Genomic DNA, 16,371 nt, shown 5'->3' on the forward strand with positions numbered 1-16,371 from the left:
TGGCAGTTTGAGATACTAAGGTAAATTTATGTCTTAGATTTTGCAGTCTTAAATATAAATTTAAAATTTCCACTTATTACATCTCCCCAAGTTTTCCTGTCGTTGAAAGTATATTTGTAAAGTGTGTTCATTTCTTTTGATATGGTTCTCTTGTATTTAGTCAGGGTTTGGATTTTCCTCCTGAGTCTGTGAATAGTGTTTGTTTCCTTACACTAGTCAAATAAAAGCAAAGGTAGTGCAGGTTTTCCGATTAGAGTCAACATTTGGACTATTTTTGTAGATGAGTGGGGAAAAAAAAAATTGAGTTCAGTAGGTTCTAGCACATCTACTAGATAATGATTATACTTCTCATACTTAAAAGGATGTTTGAATATTTTTAAGAGTCTAATTTTGTTTTCATTGCTTTGTTTTAGGTTTCCCAGGCTGGAGATTTGCTTATTGAAGTTTATGTGGAAAGAAAGGAGCCAGACTGTAGTATTATAATCAGGGTTAGTGTATAAAAGTGCTACAGTGTTTTTACTAAGCATTTTCTCATGAAGTATATCAAATTTATTTTCATATGTTTTATATAATTATATAATGAAAGTATAAATTTATATGTATCACTATTCTTTTAAATATTTTTTCTTACTTTGCTCTCTTGCCTAAATTTTGTAAAAACTGATTATTATGCATTTTTAAGGAGAATGTTATCATGGAGTTTTATAGGGGAGATATCCTTCTTTGGTTTTACTGCAGTATACAGTGGTATAAATTCTTGCAGCTTTATGGGTGCAACACGCAAGAACATGAACAAGTACACAGTGATTGCTGGCATTATTTAATGGTTCAAAGCCATTTAAATGACCTTCCTCATGATTTTTCTTTTTGCCGGTGGCTATCAGCTATCCTTGAGTGCTAAGAAACCAAAGCTTGTTATTTACTATAATTGAGATTTTTCAGCCTTGTATCTGATAGTGTATTTTAAATGCACTCATCTCCATGTAGTAATGCTTTGTTGTTTGGAGGATGAGGAAAAAATAATCCATTTCTGTAGCGAGAAAGGATATTGTTAAGAAAGAAATAGAAAATTTAGGGCAATGCTTTTTTTTTTTTATGTTATACCTCTGTTTTCTTTTTGTTCTGATTAGCATATGATTCTCAAACACTTTTTTGTACATGTACATGGTATACATAGATACACGCATACATACACATAAGACATGCTTTTTTAAATAGGAATAAAAATGGGAGTGTGCACTGTTAAGATAGAAGAATCGTTTTTCTGTAATATTTACCTTTCCATACCCAAGAAAACATCTCAAGGCTTTTTCTTTTTTTATTTTCTCTCTAATTTTTAAAGGGTAGACAAAAGGCATTTCAAGTCACCAAGTTACCACTCAGCTAAAAATTACAGCTTAGAGTTTATGGAACAAAATATGGGAAGCATGCTACAGTCTGACAAATAATTTAGGTTTTCCAACTATATCTGCAGCTTTTTTTTTTTTCCTTTTTAAGTCAATTGCAGGGAGCAAGATTTTGAAAAAATAAATCAGAAATTAGTAATTGTAGTATATTGTTAGCTGACTCAATTTGTATTACAGGTATCACCTTTGATGGAAGCAGAAGAATTAACTAATGATGTCTTAGGAATTAAAAACATTACTCCCAACAAAGATGATATCTGGGCTGCTTTTGAAGTACTTGAAAATGGAGAACTAGGTTAGTGACACTTAATTTTATGCATGTTCATCAATATTTTTTTTTTATTTTTCAATATATAACATAATCAAAAGCTTAGTTAAAGAGTTACTGAAAATCTTATAGAAACAAAACAAAAATTAACCTTCATGCCATTGTTATACGTTTTGTTGCTGAGGCATCTGAGTGATTTCTTTCTATGCTTTGCCAGAAATAACGTGGAGAATTGTTTTAATATGCTTATAAATTGAGGGCTGAAAAACTGTTCTTTACTCTGCTTTGCAGTTCATGAGTGATCAGCTATGGAAAAGTAGGCCTTGCCAATCAGTGTCAAAGAAGAAACTCATTTTCATTAGAGAGTCAGCAGTTCATTTTATAAGGAATAATGTTTTTCAGACAATGAAATGAGAAAATGCATGTAATTTTTAGGGGAAAGGATCTTTTTTGTTATTATTTAGTCAATTATTTTATATGTATAAATGAAAAAGGCATAATCCTGTGTGTAATTATGTGTTTATGGCAAGAGACATTATGGTGTGTCTAGCAGAATCTTGAAACTTTTGTTTTAAATATGGTTCTGCTGCCAACAAGAACAAATGCCACATGATCACAATATTCATGAACTGTAAAGAGGTTTTAAACTTAGGAGTGCTTTTTTGCATGCTGGAGCTTGTGCTTTATTATTAGAGATACTTAAAATAACATAAATAATTGAGGGTTTTTTCAGTGAGTTAGTATTCAAAACACAACATTTTCATCTGATTGTTGAAGAATACATGGGGGACAAATACAGTTTTAGTAAAAGGCAATGTCTATTTGCACTTCATAGTAAGTTACTGCTTTTACTATTTTTGTGTTACAGAAGTGGACTATGGACTAGTTTATTTCTGTAGTGAAGATGTGTATTTTCAAGTTAAGGAATAAAAAAAGTATTAAAAAAAGTGGAGAAAACTGAGATTACTAAGTGTTCCAAGAATGTTTGAATAGTTTTGTTGTACTTGCTTTTCAGATGTATTTACAATAATCTTTTCAGATTTACTGATATTCCTGATATACTTAGCCTTGACCTTCGCAGTATCAATAACAAGAATGGAACTGCATTCTTCCTTTTGACTTAAAATAAATGATCCTGATCCCTCCTTGCACCTTGCAGTTTTGTGGTGATGCTGTGTAGAATTGTAATAGAGTTCTTTTCCAGATTCATAGATGTGGGTGCCAAATGACAAAGAGTGCTAGCATCTATTATCTTTAGAAGAGTCCTGGTAACTCCTACAAGTACTCTAGAAATCCTATTTCTTTTGACTGAGCAATGGAAAAATTTGAAGAGGGAATTTTATTTTCTTAGACTTGATATATAACACTTACAGGCAAATGAAGACTAAACTAGATATGGCCAAGAGAACATAAAAGTAAATAAAAAAGATAGATCTCACATCAACTCCATGAGGTATTTTGGTGCAACAAATCTAGTATTGTAGTGTGGGCTAGAAATGTTGTCTGAACTAATGACTATAGAAGATCAGAAGAAATTAGCTTAGAGCGCGACACTACAGGCCTTACATAGGACAATAAATATTGGCAAGAGATTAGTGTATCCCATTGAAACAAGAGTTCACAATTCAAAGTAGAAATGTCATACCAGTGTTTTACAATGAAAACAAACAAGAAAAAGCAAAGTAAATACAGTTCTAATTCAACATCTGGCTCCAATCAGTAGACACTACGTTGATGAAATGTCTGCTTCATGGCCTCCTTACTGGAAGAATCAATGCATGAGCACAGGTGAACAGAATTAATAATGTTGAAAAATAAAAATAATGGATGTAGTAAGAGGCACTTGATTTGGGAAGACTCCTGTAAAGCTATGTCTGAATCTAGATTTTCAAAAGGCTGAAACACAGAGGAAAAATATAGTCCTGTGCAGTCTTTGGTCCAAATGTGACACTAAAGAAATTGAAAACTACTTGAATCTTTGCTCCTGCAAGTCGATCTTACTAGCATCATTTAATAAACGACATGGAACATTACATAATCTAAGGCATTTACAAATAAGTTGAGATACTGACAAGTCATGACGGAAACAAATTTTGCTTGTTTCAAATGTTACATTAGTGATCACAGTGTGTTTCTGACAGAAATGAATTTTCTGCTTGTGTTTCCACCGTGGTCTGGTGCCTGTTAGTGCATGGTGATATTCAGTTTATTACACTCAATCCTGAAGTTTTATGAGAGTTGTTCTACTTTTTAAGATATACTGCCATGAAAACGAACCCTGAGAAGGCAAGAAAATTAGAATTTTGTATTTTCTGAAAAGTAATTTTCTTGTGATTGTTGGTGTTGTTTAAGGTGAAAATGACTGGGTTTGGATGTTTACCAGCATATAATGACCTAAGTAAAAGGGTAATTGGACATGTGTGTTGACTGCTTGCTGTTCAAGATACTAAAATTGCAATATTAAAAATAAGCTAAATTATTTGTATATGGAAAAGTTGAAGTAATTGTTAATTTTATCTAACATAATGCAGAATGTTCAATACCATATGGTTTTACAAAATAGGGTGTATATATATAATTTTTTTTTAGTAATTTGTGCTTGATGGATAGTTTGTAAATGAGGTGTGTTGCCAGTAAAATATCTAATGCATTTCAGCATGATGATTTATGTACCGTGTAATCCATGATGACAGGTGGTCTTAAGTGTAACTATAAATAAAACAGTAGGTGTTGACTCTGGGAGTGCTGGTATTCTAGGAAGATATGGTGATTTGCCAGTGTTTCCTGCCTTTGATTTGTAAAGTTCTTCGCCTTAAAAGGGATTTTTCCCTTTTGTACAAAGGCGGCAAGTTGTTTTAACTTTATCACATTGGTGTCCAGAGTTTCCCAAAAGTTGAAAAGAAATTTTAAAAGTTTGACCTTTTAAAACAAAGTGGCCAGAAGAAATGGTGCTATAAAGTAGGGATTGAGCTGCTGTCTGCAGAATGTAAGCGAGTACTATAACAAGTTTACAGGTAAGGTAGGTTTTTTGCATCCGAAAACAGCAGTAGGTTTTGGTTTTTTTTCTGTCACTTAAATGTGTTATTTGTGGCTGCTGCTTTCTTGAAGCTCTGGTGTTCAGGTGTTCAGGAAAATATGTTCTGCTACAGCATAGTGCTGGACAGTCCCAAAGCAGCTGTTGACATTTCATATTCATCTATGCTAGCAGAAATGAAAAATGAGATTATGGCTGCATACTTTTCCGTTCAGTACTCAAGAGGCACAGGGCTATACTGCTTGACCCAACATGACACTGTCACACAGGTGTGACTTGCCAGGAGCTGTACCCAGTTCTTCTCAAGACCTGACCCACATAAGTTGGTATGCAAATGGGAACTCTGAACTTTTGGAAAAATCTCTCTTTGGAGATAAAATGACATTTAGATTCGCTGCTGTACATTTTAGCCCGCAAAGCCACTATTTTTGTGCTTTCATGAATTATAGTAGTTGCTTACTGCTAAGCAGGTGAAAGCCTTCAGGCATGTGTGTGAAGGAAGGATTAATAGAGAGTGGAACTGTACAGTCTCCTTTCCATCCACATCAGTGTTGCCTTGTGTGTTACCTTAGGCTGTGTTGCAGTGCATGTCCCACTCCGACATCTGCTGGATCTGGTAATGTGAATTTGGGGAGTATTTGCAAGATCTTCCCTTCTTTCATTTGGTATATGAACTGGGTTTGTATGGAATTCTGTCTGGACTTTCTTATCACCGCAGTTTTTCAGTCTTGCGAAAGGGTCTCAGTTTCTCCTTCAGGATGGATGACATCTTTGAACAAATGTATGTGTGAGTAACCAAAGTGTTGAAGTGCACACATACAGTCTAGTCACGCCTTCATCTATTGGTATTTTATTCTTGCTGTAATGTTTGTATGAGGTTGAAATATAAAAAATGCGAGTTGGGAATTCCTCAACCACAGCAACAGGGGGAAGACCTACTAAAACCATGTATTTTCCCCTTCTAATGAAAGGAATGTAACGAAACCAAGAGTCTGTCTCAGTTTGCTTTGATCATTAACCGACAGTGTAATCTATACCAGTTTGTCGGCTTGGGGTTTTTTTGCCCACTGCTCCAAATTCTTTGGTTTTTGATTGCTGAGAATCGGTAGCTATGATGGTTCATTTTTGTATTGAGCCTAGGCCAGTGAGGCCCAGAATAGCTGCAGGCATTAGTTCTGTTTGGTCATATTTAGGTATGCCCTGTGATAGTTCCTAACTTTTGTATTTAGTTTGAATACAGTGTTTTAGTCTCTTTACACAATAAATTATTCTTAACTAATTACAAAAGTCACTGAACATTTGACTACTGCTTATTTAATTTGACATTCATGACCTGTGCATACTGCCATCAAAGATGTTGCTGCAGAAAGGTAATGAAGTGCCTAATTGTCTTATTTTGAAAACAGTGTTTTTCTTCTATGTCTCAAAGTGAATGAGACAGTGTTGTGTATATGCTTGTGTAACTGCTAAGGGCCTCCAGTCTTGGTGTGTGGGTTGTTGTTTTTTCTTTCAACATTGTTTTGTTTTTGTTTTTCCCTCTGGTATTTTTTAGAGCGCCCTCTGCATTATACAGAGAATGTACTAGAACAAGTTCTTCACTGGAGTTCACTACCAGAGCCTGGCACTGCATATCTGATAATAAAGAGATTTCTAACAGCAGACATGATAAAACTCTACAGTGGTATGTGTCTTTTTCAATACGTAGGTATTTGATGGGGGGACATGAAGATGGCAATTCTTTTATAGCTTTTTCACTGGGGCAAATTGTCCCAGAACATCTGAATTACTACTACTTTACAAAAGTTACTAATTTACTGAAGGTTGTAAGGACTTCCTTTTAAAACATAGAAATTCTACATGCTTTTGTTTCCTGATACTACAAGCTCTCCCATTTGAACATAATAGTATACAGAAACACTGCATTCAGTTCACAGTTTGTGAATTTCTGCTGTGAAGCTTGAGACTATTCTTTTATCCATAATGCAGTTCTGCACAGTCTTTCCACATATATACTACATATAGTGTCTCTCTGTGGAATTTACATATAATTATTACATTATATATAAAACATATAATTGGGACATAATTATGTAAGTATGCTATATACTAATAATGATTTCTGTTACATAATCCGATGCCTTCAAACTGCAAAGGTAATTTGAATGACTCAAGGAACTGAATGACTTGGAGAACGTGTGGCCTTTAAAAAGGATGAGGAATTTACATCTGACACTTGAAAGGAAACATAGCTCAAACATGTAGTGGAAAAATATGATTTACAAGCTGCCCCAGTCTTTTTTTTTTTTTTTAACCTGGATTTAAGTCTCCTGTGTAATAATACAAAGTATTTGTTTTGAGGGAAGCAGGAATTTAGAACTTAAACGTGTCCAAAATGTACTGTCTTGTTTTCAAGCAGTTGAGGTCATGTATGCTGTCACTGTAAAACATTCAAAGGTGACACGTGATATCTAGTTTAATGCCCATCTGATTTTATCTAATATGTAATCTTTTCTTTTCCTTTCTTGCCCATACACAGATATTAATCTCTCCATCTCTATTTCTCTTCTGTCTTGATTTCATCAAGTTATGCTATTATGCTTATTAATAGCCTTCTCTCATCATAATTTATTCCTGTGAAAGCGTAGTCCGCAAATATGAACCAACCTTAACAAGTGGCTATTCATGACTTTTATGTTTGAGTCTCACTATCTCTAAACATGTCATAGCAGATAGTGTATAGAGAGAAGTGTCCTACTTCGCTAACACCTTGATATATGAACTCCCATCACCTCACTCATTATGTGCTGAGGTATAATCAGAAAGTGCAATGGGTCATAAGGACTGTGTGAACCGCTGCTCTGAGAAACATTTAAGAATAAGGCTAGTGTCAATTTACAAAATGTAGTACTATTTTACAGGGAGCTCTTCCATTTGCCCTCCTTCTCTCCTCATTTCTACATCCATTTGTTCTCCATGCCCATCACAGTTGATTGCATCAATTAGATACAGTTTAACCTTAGTCTAGACGCACTGGGTTTTGACTGAATGTTTACATGTACTGGCACTTTTTTTTTGTTAAAACCTTATTAAATAAGTGATACTGATTTTTGTAGTGCCTTGAAGGGAATAATCTCTGCGATATTGCAGACTTATAGTATTGATCTCTGCAAACTCTACATGGCAGAGTAATTGTGTATTACAAAATATTTTCTTGAGAGTAGAATTGCCATTTTAAGGAACTTTTATATAGTGAACATACTTTAATTTCTAAAACATTACCTTTTCTAACTGAATCTTGTTATAATAAAATAATTTTTAAAATAAACACAGGTCTTTAGTAATATCTTAAGAGTTTGAGGCCACTTTTAGTTTGTAAATTTACTCTGAAACATTAGCAATACTGGGGAGCAAGTTAAGTAGCTTCAGCAAAGCAGTGTATATATTAAGTGCAGGCAAAGATGCGCAGAAAATCTGCACCATTCATCCACTTTTTGTAGTTACAGGAATCTGTGTTTATTGTTTCTATTTCTATCTTACATCTGTACACACTGTTAAACAAGTGAGCAGCTATTTCAGGACAAAAAGATACAGGTTTTCTTAGATAAATGTTGTACTTCCATCACTAGATAGTGTCAGAGTGAGAGATACAGGATGAGGTCATTGGGGAAGGGTTCCTCCCAGTGTCTAGAGGAGGAGGCAGCTGCGGTTATGCTGGGGCTCTCCATCTCACAAGTGCACAGGAAATAACTGCTGGCTTGAAGGAAGGGAAGACCTTAATGTTTTCAGTCTTTTATGCTCTGTACATGGATAGTTCCTTCTCATTGCGTAGTAGGGCTGAGGCCAGATGTCCAACCACTACAATTTGAAGTATGGATCTTTGACAGTGTATTCAGCTTATACAAATGGACAGCTGTGGGTGGATGGATGTCCTTCTTTGCAGGAAAATTAATACGGTTGCAATCATGTTTATAACTGAATTCCATTAATTTCCCTTGGTTCTCTGATTTTTCTTGGAATCTTACAGAGTAAATTACAATATTCCTGACCTTTGTTTCCTGTTAATGTTACCTCAGAGAAAAGTGTCATCAGTACTTTTCTCCTTTTTCTACCTGAGACTTTAATGATGTTTGAAATAATGTTGATTCAATAGTGAGCTAAAGGAACAAATGTATTAGCTTCATTTCATGTTGGCAACTTACCATTTCCTTCCACATCAGTGCAACTTCTCCCATGTTCCTTATGCACAGCACATTCTCCTTTTTCATAGTTATTATTCTCATTCTAATTTTGTCCATTTTAAACTAATTTCTCATGTTGTACAATATCAAACATTGTATTAAGGTTTATTTTCTCTTGTCTAGAAATCAACTTTCCTTTCCAAGGAAAAAAGGTGTTAGTTTATTTGTATTGATATGTTTCAGTAAATTTATGGTGAGTTTTCCACTTTTAGTTATTCTCTCCTGACAATTTATTCCATACCTTATAATGCTGGTTGCAGGAGCACTCTTTCAAGTGCTATTCAGAAGGGCAAAGTGTGCATTATATTTTGGATTAAAAGATACTCATTACAGCTTAGTTCCATTTCAAGACCCTTTTTCTTCTCCTTACCTGAAAATTTCCCACATTGAAGTTTTGTTTGTTAGAAAAATATGAGGGAATAGATTCACTGTAAAGTATTTGTATATAGGTCCTTGAAGTTTTATCAGTGGAGCGTTGTATAATTTGAGTGGGAAGTATTGATTTCTGAGAGCAAGGGCTATTATCCAGAGATGTTCTTTGAAATGCAAACTTCTAAACCATAGGTGGATCAATCTTGAATGGATTTGAGTGCATCTAGTTCCTAGTAGTTGTGAAGTTCTAGAAAGCTTTGAATGTTTTGCAAAGTTTGTGTCTGGAAAAAAATTCTGATTAGGAAACATCTGGATTATTTTAGATTTACTGTAGGAAATACTGGCCTCTAAAAAATATAGAATATCATCAGTTTAGAGGATTATTAGTTTTCCTCTTTCAGGCTTTTCTAAGACCTTTGTGAGTATCAAGTGTTTTATAGATTTGCTATCATGAAAAAAAAAAATTCTAAACGTCACAGCATCCTTATGTTGAGAGCTATGTGCAGAAATTTAAAGTCTTCCAATTTAGTACAGACATGGAAGTATCCTGCTACTTTAATTTGGTGGTGGGGGGGGAAGCTTCTGATTGTGTGGATAAGGATTCATATTGTATTCAGAAGATTAAATAAATATTCGTAATTCTTATTGGCAAAGAGGGGATACGTTAGTGTTGCTTTTTTTTAACTGTGCGTGTATATTTGCATTTAGCAATGAGGCAATCTAACTTCTGATTTTTATTGTTGAAAAGTATTGATTCTGGCTTTAGATTCTATCTTAAACTAATGAAAACACTGAGAGACTTTCTTTTGAGATTTTCCTTTTCATGGCAAGCATGCTGGTTAGAATATAGTTGGTTTTATCTGATGAAATCAAAGAATTTTATTATCTTCTTAATTTCCATTCTTTTTTATAAATGTTTTTCATAACTTCAGTTTGTAGTAACATATAAAGCAAGACATAATTAGATTCACAATTTTTAATTATCTTCTTTTTGCAGATAATTAGGGTTAGTAGGAAGAATAATTTAATTCCAACTCTTAAAGCAGCAGTTTTTCAGCCAGTATGGAAGATGGGATTGAGATACAACTTTTCTAGTTAGTCCCAAATTCTCTCTACACCATACAAATGATAGTTGAATTTGACATTGATTTTTGAAACATAATGTAACAGGGGTTTTTGTATGCTTTTTAAAGTGTATTTGTGTAATTGGATGTTTGAGACTTGATATCACTTATGTACTTTTTGTGCATGCACAACCATGCATCTAATGCATTAATACTTTTTTCACTATTAAAATATTGGGGCTCTTTCTCAGTCACGTGTGGAATAACTAATTACAGGTTATTAAAAAAAAAGAACAAAAATATATATAACTGAAATATAGGTAGTTGAAAACAGTACTGTGCAACATATGTGTATTAAACCCTGTGTTTTATGGTCATTAGTGATGCTTCATGCAAGTTCTTAATTCTCCCTTGGCACTTTTTATACTTGCTTTGTGCACATCATGCAGTACTTGAAGATATTGACTGTTCATTTAGCAGAATGTATGAAAAAGGAAAAAATACATAATATTGATTAGTACATGTTACAGCAAGTGTTGCTTCCAAAGCATGACTATTGGTGTAGTTAGCTGTGACTGTGTAATATTTTTTTTAATTGTGAAGAGTGATATGCAGTGGAATTTGGTCTTTTCTGTATTCCTGTGTTTCCTGACCAAGTGAAAATGTATTTTATGTTACTTTTTACTGTTGATTTATTTAAAACATTTTATTCTTATTCATTTAAGATTATATTGTATGCTGCTGCTTAACAATAGAGTTTTGTTATCAGGTGCTCAAATCGTAAGTGGAATTATAGTGAAAATGCCAGTTGAGCCGTTGTGTAAGGATGCTATTCTCCATATACCACATATTCCTTTTACACCACAGTTTTATTTATTATCTTGAAATGAATATATGATAAGAACAAGTGGTATCATTCTGGGACTCCTAAAGAAAGAATTTCAATATTTCCTAATTAAGTGAATGAGTTACAGGCAATACCTACATTTAGCAAAAGAAAATGGGTGGTGAAAGCCAAAATACAATGTAAGTAGTAGGCCTGTAATGTTTGGGATAAAGGAATTATTATCCCTCTTCAAAGTAAAATAGTATTGATTAGAATGGAGAAGAGTTAATCTCCTGTCTAGCTGCTCTCTCTTCACCCTGGCAGTCTGCTTCCAGCACTAGATACCCAAGGAGAAAAGAATACTTCAGAATTCTGCTAAATTCTATGCTCTTAAATAAAGACTTCATAAGGTGCGAGTAGGATTTTTTTTTTTTTTCTTTTATTGTTCCTTACTTTGTTAAAGTGCTGGTTTGGCTTTTGAGTTTATATGCATGAGTCATATCAGCATGGTAATTTGTGGTCAGACATTTTTATTATTTGAAAGTGGACTTGCTGGGAAAAGCTGATAAACTAGGTGTTTTTTTCAAAAAACAACAACAAAACATATATTGAGCAGAATAGGAAAACAGCTAGAAGTGGTTGTGCAGTAGTTTATATGTACTAGTAATATACTTTTGTATTATTTTATTTAGAATTTTAAATTGAGGATGTACTGAAAAATCTAGTGTATAACATTGAAAACCTTCAATGGTTCTGGTTGTTCTTTTATTAAAAACTTTTTCAGTACAAAGTTAAATGCTTTATAGAGCTGACTGCAAAGGTTTTGCATGTGTTTGCGGTCTTTTGTGTGTTGGCTTTTTAAAATTACTTTTACCAAATATATTTGTGTTTCTGTGTGTATTTTGACTCAAACAGAAAAATGTAGACAGACTCATGACAAACTCAGATTTTTACAGAATATTTTTTCCTCTGAAGCACAGAGATTAAAAATATCCATGTCATGCTTTTGGATTTAACTGCACATTCTATTCTGAATAGAATCTTTTAATTAAAGTGTGTTGATGGATTCTTTTCATGTTATCTTAAAAGTGAAACAGAAGACATTTCCTCCCCCCATTAATTAAAATCATAATGTGTCAATATTCAAAAATAGCTTTCTTATTAATAAATAATATATAAATATATAGTATGTATTTACTGTAATATGTAATTATATGTATTCATATATTATATATAACATTATAACAAATCAGTGGAATTGTAATTTCAGGCTTTTGATAAACAGTAATACTAGGGGTACTTAAACTAGCATCTTCTGGCTTTGTCAAATCTAACAAAATGCTTTTTTATTTTCTTGATAGAGAAAAATGATAAAGGTAGCATGAAAGCAGGCAATCTGAAGTACAAAGAAGAACCATCAAAACTACTGTCTGGAAACAAGTTTCAAGAGCGTTATTTTGTGTTACGGGAAGGAAACTTGCTTCTTTATAAGGATGTGAAGGTACAACAGACAAACTGTTCACCAAACTCTTAAACACTCACTTAAGCTTTCTGTTTTGTACAAATAAAAAAAAAAAAAAAAAAAAAAAAAAAGGCAAACAGATAAAAATTTCTGATATTAAATGGCAACTTCTAGAGTCTGGGGGTGAAGTACAAGATTTTTATCTTACAATTTCCCAGAGGCTTTGGTGAAAGGAGTTTGTGTCAGTTGCTTATTTAGCTATTGTAATTATGCATTACTATAAGCTTTAGATAATATAAAACTCCCAGTGTTTAGGAATGCCTACAGCTTGTGTGGTGATTAAGATTTTTTTGAAAGCCTACTGTGGAGAGTAGTAATAGAGAGTATGGAACTTAAGCGAGCTGCATTTTTTCTTGGTGTCTCACACAAAGCCTTTAGAAATTACAAGCAACAGGGCTCTTCTGTCTACAACTGTCATGATAGAAGACATTACAGGAAACAGTAAGTCTCAATACCCTAGAGAAATCTTGCCCTGCTTCCCAACAACAGTTTTTGTATGTATTCTGTCCTCCAAAAACTAGTATGGATAATTAGATAGGCCTCAGGATTCCACAGAAGCAAATCTAAGCATACTTAATAGCATGGTGGGTTCAGTTTTAAGTATTTCATGAGAGTTTTCTTTAGAGTGTTTTTGGGTGTACACAGCTGGTATTAAAGTATATATAAATAATATGCATCATGAACTATGTTTTCATTTTAGTTCGGATAATTTCTGGTTTTTAAAAAATCTCTTTAAGTTCTTTTATTTTTGCTGACTGCTGGTTTTGCCCATCCAGCAAATATAGATGTATAATTTTTGAGCTTCATAAAGTACTTCTTTAAAAGATAGATCCATTGCTCAATTAAGCTAATGCAAAAGAAATACTGTGTCTTCTTGTGCTACTGTGGATAAAATCTTAATTAGAATGACCCGACAATGTCAAAAATAGTGTCTCATAATTTAGTGCTAAAACTCAAATTGGCACATATGTGAGAATAAATTAATAAGTCCATAACACCTTAATTAGTATCTTGGAAAGAGTTTATGATTGTTTTGTTACACTACTTTATAATCTGCTTTTTTTTAAGCCACTCTGATTTACAAAACATTAAATTCCCTATCTCTGGTGCAGTTTTGAACAGTGTTACTTTTAAATGGATTTACATTTGTTTTTTAAAAAAGTGAATGGAAATACCATCCTGACAAAATATTGTGTATCAGTTTGGTGTATTTTCTTTTGAAAGATGTTCGTCTATCACTAATAATCTTGGTTAAATTTCAGTCATATTTAGAATTTAATAGTAGGAAAGCTTGATATTGCAGATGAAAATAATGTTTATTAAAACTGCATGTAGTATTGAATTTATAAATTCTCATTAACAGGAAATTAAGTTTGTGGTGGAGATACATTCTTTTAATTGTTTTCTCTCATTCAAGAGCAATTATCAAAAAAAGTGAAAAGTTTCCATGATACTGTATGTTAAATCGCAATATTGTGCTAATTGACTGAAATATCATACCACTTTTAACGTACTGCTGTTAAGAGATAGTCACACACAGATAAAAGGCTTAAGATACAATTTTGTGAGAAGTATACTGTTATTTAACCAAACAGTATGTTTTGTAGGTTTTTTTGGTTGGTTTTTTTTTCATCCTGCCAGTACCCTTGCTTTGAGCAGGAAGTTACAAAGTTACACAAGAATACCAACCATACAACTGTTATGTGTGGTTTTTGTTTGTTTTTTTTTCCTAAATGCCATCTCAGATTGTGTCTCCTTTTTTCCCCATACTGGAGCGGTAGAGGTTGAAAGCTGTAGAAGGAGAAATTAAGACTCCAGGACAGTTAACGCTGTGAAGTAGCTTTATGTATTAGGATCATAATATTTTTTTTAAATTGTGGGTTTTTTCTAAATAGAAGGCTAAACCACTTGTCCTATAAGTACTAAAGGGATATTAGTGTGTTGTATTAGATGTTAGTTGTGTTCTATAGTAGAATAGTGTACATGAGAATTGTATTGTCTCCTTTCAGCGTTTCATACTCTAGGGACCTTCAGTTCTCATACCTAGTGTTGGGTATATGTCTCTTGTAGGTTGGCTAGAGGTCATTCAAGAAGGAACAAGGAGGGAAGAAACCTCTAGTCCAACTTCTTGTTCACAATAGCTAGCAAGTGAGATCAGAACAGGCTGTTCAGGGCTTGATGCAGTTAAGTCTTGAAAACCATGGAGGGTGGGATGGCACAATCTCTCTGGGCAGTCTGTTGCAGTACCTGACTGTCCTCATGAAAGAAAGTTTGTCCTTATATCTAATCATCTTCTCACAATGTGAAGAGCCTCACTTGGTCTTCTTGGATAACTTCCCTGTAGGTGCTGGGGTGCTGCTGTTAGGTCGGCCTCTCCTCACAGGGCAAGTGCTCCAGCCCCCAGCCAGTTTGGTGGGCCATTGCTGAACTCACTCCAGATTATTGATTCTCTTCTTTGTATTGGGGGGCTCAGAACTACATGCAGGACTGTAGACGTAGTCTCACAAGTGCTGAGGAGAGGAGGAAAGTCACTCTTCTTGACAAACTAGCTGTGTTTCTACCAACACAGCCCAGAAGACCTTCTTTGCTGCCCGGGCACACTGCTGGCTTATGCCCAGCTTGCCGTCTACCAGCACCCTCAGGTGCTTCTTAGTAGAGCTGCTCCCCAGTCTGTGTCATTGCAAGGTGTTTTTTTCTCCTTCCCCAGAGCAGGACTTGGTAATTATCATTGTTGAATTTCATAAGATTCCTGTAGGCCCATTTCTTTGTTCAGTTTAGGTCCCTCTGGAAGTCAGCCCTGCCCCCAAGCATATTGACTGGTTGTTTTGCAAACTTGGTGATTGACTCCTTCAGGTCATTGATGAAGATGTTAAAAAGGACAGGTCTCAGGATAGGCCCCTGCAGTACTCCCCTTGTCATAGATCAGCAGTTAGAGTATGTCTGAGATGTTGTCACCATCTAAGTCTGATTGTGTAACTAGCTTTTTACTGGTATAGATGTCTACCCATCCAGACCAGCTTTGTTAGAAGGATAATGTGGGAGACGGTGTGAGAAGCCTTGGGGTAAGTGGCATCCACTACTCCTTTATTATCCACAAATCCAGTCATTTTATTGTAGAAATCTATCACGTTGGCTATGCTGCATGCTCCTAGTAGAACCTTCTCTTCCATGTGCTCAGAAACATGCTCCAAGAAAACTCACTCCAGGATTTTTCCAGGGACTGAAATAAGACTGACAAGCAACTAGCTCTTAAAGTTGTCTTTTCAGCCTTTGTTGAGGATGGATGCGATGTTTTTCTTTTTCCAGTTATCAGCAGTTGTCCCTGATCTCTGACACTTCCAAGATGACACAGCGCAACCTTTCCAGGATGTCAGCCAGCACACTTAGAACCCTATCTGATCCAATGGACTTGCATGACTTAAATTCTCTCAGGTCTTTTCTGACTCAATCCAGTGCTCCTCTAGTGCAGTCATTATTCTTTTCTTCGAACCCTGTCTGTAACCATAGAGGCCTACGAGACCTTGCTGGTGCAAAGACTGATGCAAAGAAGATATTGTTACCTTAGCCTTACCTGTGTCTCCTGTTGCTAATTCACCCTCCCTGTCCAGCAAAGAGTCTACATTTTCCTGGTTCAGCATTTT

At 34.5% G+C, this 16,371-nt stretch overlaps 1 protein-coding gene across 4 annotated transcripts in view; it reads left to right on the forward strand.

Annotated features, from left to right (window-relative positions):
* The window catches only part of ARAP2 (ArfGAP with RhoGAP domain, ankyrin repeat and PH domain 2), a 129,967-nt gene that overhangs the window by 97,022 nt on the left and 16,574 nt on the right, over positions 1-16,371 (forward strand). For 3 of the 4 annotated variants that reach the window (XM_055712889.1, XM_055712883.1, XM_055712896.1), the window contains exons 25-28: positions 414-488; positions 1,584-1,701; positions 6,261-6,389; positions 12,570-12,709. In XM_055712889.1, the coding sequence (XP_055568864.1) occupies positions 414-488; positions 1,584-1,701; positions 6,261-6,389; positions 12,570-12,709 (462 nt within the window). The remainder of the gene's footprint in view (positions 1-413; positions 489-1,583; positions 1,702-6,260; positions 6,390-12,569; positions 12,710-16,371) is intronic. The other variant, XR_008732657.1, reaches the window with a different exon arrangement.

The sequence above is a fragment of the Falco cherrug genome, chromosome 1 (genome assembly GCF_023634085.1).
Source record: "Falco cherrug isolate bFalChe1 chromosome 1, bFalChe1.pri, whole genome shotgun sequence".
In the NCBI taxonomy this organism is placed as follows: Eukaryota; Metazoa; Chordata; class Aves; order Falconiformes; family Falconidae; genus Falco; species Falco cherrug.